Source organism: Rhagoletis zephyria, unplaced genomic scaffold (genome assembly GCF_001687245.7).
Source record: "Rhagoletis zephyria isolate East Lansing unplaced genomic scaffold, Rhagoletis_zephyria_1.1 Rzeph_scaffold_01588, whole genome shotgun sequence".
NCBI classification, from domain to species: Eukaryota; Metazoa; Arthropoda; class Insecta; order Diptera; family Tephritidae; genus Rhagoletis; species Rhagoletis zephyria.
In genome coordinates, this window is record NW_016158672.1 from 76,888 (window position 1) to 81,426 (window position 4,539).

General features: G+C 36.5%; 1 protein-coding gene across 1 annotated transcript; it reads right to left on the reverse strand.

The window, feature by feature from the left end:
- LOC108364543 (putative inorganic phosphate cotransporter) lies at nt 1-3,231 on the reverse strand. Its single transcript, XM_017618263.1, has 4 exons — nt 2,812-3,231; nt 2,596-2,732; nt 913-2,013; nt 1-839 (listed from the first exon to the last, which is right to left on the reverse strand). The coding sequence occupies exons 1-4, from the start codon at nt 2,870-2,872 to the stop codon at nt 621-623; spliced, it is 1,518 nt and encodes a 505-aa protein (XP_017473752.1). The 5' UTR covers nt 2,873-3,231; the 3' UTR covers nt 1-620.
- Nucleotides 3,232-4,539: the final 1,308 nt, after the last annotated feature.

Consider the following 4,539-nt stretch of genomic DNA (forward strand, 5'->3'; position numbering starts at 1 on the left):
TGAATTAATTTAAATATGTATAGCAATATATACATACATACATACATAGTTAGATCAGCAATTTAGATAAATGCACAAAAAATATATATTTGAAGAAAAGTGTACTCAATTTTCTGGGTCATGACTCTAATATGAATATTTAAAATAAATTACTGTTACACTTTACGAAGATACAAGATAAACATGGATATCATATTTTATTTTATAAGTTATTTACTCCAATATTTTCATTAACCGAAGATGATTGAATTTCCAAATTTCAATCGCTTATTATATATGTACGTATGTACTTGTTTAAAGTATGTAACGGCTTAAACTTTTGGTTATGGATAATAGAATTTCGAGCCAGGAGTAAATGAAAGAAGTTTCGATCCCGAAAATGCTTAAGAAGTAAATCTTATAAATACTAATTTATTAAAAAAAAAGTTTCTTATCGCAAATGTCATGTGCGTCTCTTTAATTCTAATTTCAAATATAATACTACATACATATGTATGTTAAAGTACCCAAAAAGAGAAGCTATTCCTTATCACAACGATTTAAAATGTTTAGCCAGAAATAAACATGCAAATTTGTGCTAACTAAGAATATTCGTTTTATAATTTAATGCCTCCATGCATTTACGGCGCAGCACTGCGATTAAGCGGTGCATTCTCGTCATCACTTAAATCCTGTGCTTCACTGGTTATACTGCCTCCGCTTTCAGTACCAGTTGTGCGTGTTTCTGGAAAATTCCACTTCTGCGGGCTCGTACGTCCAAAGATAAGGAAGAACAGATTACCAACAAAGTAAAAGAATGCGCTCACATAAAACACAATACGCCATTGTGCTGGGTTTCTCTAAAGAAATAAACATACACATGTATTACTATACACATATACCAATACATATAAAGTAATTTGTTCAACTGACCTCATCTGTGACAATCAATCCAACTGTGAGCGGTGCAATTATGCTTATTACATTTGCCACACAGTTCGTAATACCCATCATTGTACCGGCAAAATTTGGCGCCAAATCAATATGATTCACTTGCGAGCCGAGATAGGTGGCCGCATTAGCTCCCACAGCTATGGTCAACAAAGCTATAGCCAATTTAACACTACCACCCGCATTGATGTAACCCAAGCCAATCAATGCCACCATAGGCACCCACTGACCGATGGTGTTGAAAAGCTTGCGTGACACCCACAAACGCATTGGATTGCGTGCATTTAGTACGTCTGCCAAGAAGATGAAACCATATGAGAGCAGGCACATCGCAAGGTATGGCAGCGCGGAGAGAGGTCCATTATTGCGTATATCCACGCCGAGTATATTTTTCAAGTATGTCGGTATTTCGGTGAGTAAAGTCCAAAACCCCCAATTATTTGCAGAATGTACGAAAATTAGCGTGAGAAATGGCGGCGAAGTGAACATTTTAGCCCACGGCACTTTGTGCGCCTGAGTTTGAACATCTGAAGTGCGCCCAGCATCCGAAGGACGACGTGTTTGACCTGATGACTCAATGTAACGTAACTCGGCTACGCTAATCGATGGATGTTCATTTGGTGTGCTAGAACTGTAGTAAAACCAAACGCATGACCATAAAATGCCCACGATACCGGACAGATAAAATATACTAGGCCAGCCAAGCCATGAAGAGGCTATGTAACCACTAACGAAAAGCATAACCACGGTGCCGAATTGCGAACCGGAATAACAGTAGCTAACAAGTCGAGCACGTTCCTCAGCTGGTGCCCACTTTGAGAGGAATGTGTGAGTCGATGGGAAGATCATGCCCTGTGATAGACCTTGAGTGGCACGCAGCGCTAGCACCAAAGGCCAATCTCCTATTCTGGCACAAACGGGTGTCAAAATAGCGAGGCAAGAGCAAATGAGAACACCAAAAAGGAAGGTATATTTTGCACCATAGTGATGAGCGAGATAACCACCAGGCACTTGTGTTACCACATAGCCCCAAAAGAAACTGCTGAGAAGATAAGATTTAACGCTTTCATCCCAATCGTATTCCTGTAAGGGATATACAAAGGTATATTGTGACAACATATGTTCGCATAAATATACATGTGTATGACAATGAATAAATAGATGGTATATAGTAGTGTAGTATATGCAGCCTTGTTTTAACACACAAAAAATAATATATTAATACATATTTATTCAAGATGTACCTAAATATTCTATAATTCCTGAAATCAAGCCATGTACGTACATACAAGTGGAGGAGTACTGTGTTGCGGAATACTTATGTAGTTATGTACATAATTACATATGCAGTAAGTTTATAGTGCAAAACACTCAATAAAAAATTTAGGTTTGAAATATGATAGATATCGTTTATCCAGGGATGACGCATTTGATGAACAACAAAAACAACAAAACAATTGATAAGGTGGTGTTATTTTAGTTTTACAAATTCGATATGTAATAGATATGTAAATACAATAATTGCATAGATACTGTTTGATTAGCACATCTACTTTAGCATAATCCATGGCCACATATGTACACGTATGTTTTACGAGGTAGAGAATCTTGTATTCTATAAACCTTGATGTAGTGTGTATAGAAAATAAAAAATAAATAACTCACTTCAAATGCAGGATTTGTTCCATTCCGATCGGTCATCGCCACTATAGCCACAGAGAGATTAACACGCAAAGCATAAGCGATTGCCAGCCCGCAAAAGGCAAGGAAGCATTGCAGATGTCGTACTCCTAGACGTGATCCTAGACACATCCGATTTGAAAACAAATAAGTACGGAGTTTACAATTACATTAAGTGATATCTGGTGATATGGGACTTACCTTGTCTGGCCGCATCAATCTGTTGATAGCCACCGTTGAAGCAATCGCAAAAGAAAACCATTTTAACACCACGCGTGTACCATACGCCCACCTGCTGCGTCCACCAAAAATTCAGCGCTTATGTTTTGTATCTTTTTAACAATTTTATACGGCGTATGGTAATACGAAATTTATTTTACTTTTCTAACCGAAACTTAATACATATGTTCGCCGATGAGCCTTTGACGCGTGTACACTTTTTCCCATACAATTGCGGCTCTTCTCTGTCCGTTCACTTTTCTAAATGTTAGAATTTTGTATACGTTTCCAAATGCGTCAACAAAGAACGACAGATAAGAACATAATGAAGAGAATTGTAATAATTAAGCGAAGGAATAGCTTCCAAGCGAAGTAAACAATTTGCATGAACAGCTGATAAAAGCAGATAAGGTGGTGTTGCCACATCTGGTGGAAATAAAATAAGTGATTCATCGATAGCTCGATAGTTAATTTTAGACAATGCAGCATTCGATTGCCCATCAGTCGGCCTTAAGGGCGAAATACACCACACAAGCGGCTTGTAAAACAGAGCTGTAAAATGGTTGAATCAACTGGATCTGCATTCACTCGGCATTCTTTTCAAAATTTTGATTGTTTGATTGTATAAAAAAAACTCATTCATGAGAGACATAACCTATTTTGAAACAAAAACAAACGTAATGTGTTATCGAATGTTGGAGTTCCATGCAATATGGAATGCGAATGTAACAGAAGCATTCGCAGTCATCGTGATTGTAAATTTTGATTGAATGCAAACACTTTTGATCATTCAGTACTACACTGAAAAAATACGCCTTGACACTAGAAGAAAATCTTTATAGTAGAAAATACTCATTTTGCTTCTGCTTTTCCACCATTGCTACAATTTGGTAAAGCATTACGTATGACCAAAAGCACGTCGCAGCTTTAGATATGAGGCAATTCACGTCGAATGCCCCAAGCGCGCTGAACAGTGCGAAACAAGCAACTTTTCGACTAGCTGGGAATTAGACAGAAAATGGTAAAAAATAGTTCGAAAACTATGACTTCTATAGATTTTTTTACGGGCTATCCGATGCTTAAAATCGTATTAATATTTTTGAAAACAAATTAAACTTTATGAAGTTTTGGAATGTCCCGAATAGTTTACGTAAATTTCAAAATCAAAAACGATTCAAAAATTTTTTTTTAGAATTTAATTTAAAGATATACCATCTTATAAAATTCCAGTGACACGCAAGTTGTGGTAATTTACTGTACAAAAAATACGCGAAAGTCAAGTAAAATCGCTAATAAAAGCACATAGTATTGAAATATAAAAAGCATTTCATCATATAAAAATGCTAAAATTAAACTATCTTGATCTAAACTATATGCAATATTTTCTGGGACTCACCCGTTCTTTTGACCAAATTAAAAAGCAATTGAGAAGTGTAGAAATGCAAGACCTCATCAGTAACATGTTTATGAACACAAGCATACATACATATGGACGATGGCCCTCGGCAGACAACGGCACCACTACAAAAACTTTACAAAACACTTTTTGCACTTAAATACTTAATTTAAATCACAATTTAATACAACTTTTCACTAGAACCTAAGCGCAGAAAACGAGCAGTAAACACTTGCCGAAGTTAAAATACGACTGAGGAAACGGAATTGGAGTTGGCACAAACACAGGGAGGAAGGAAATCAAATTTTAATTTA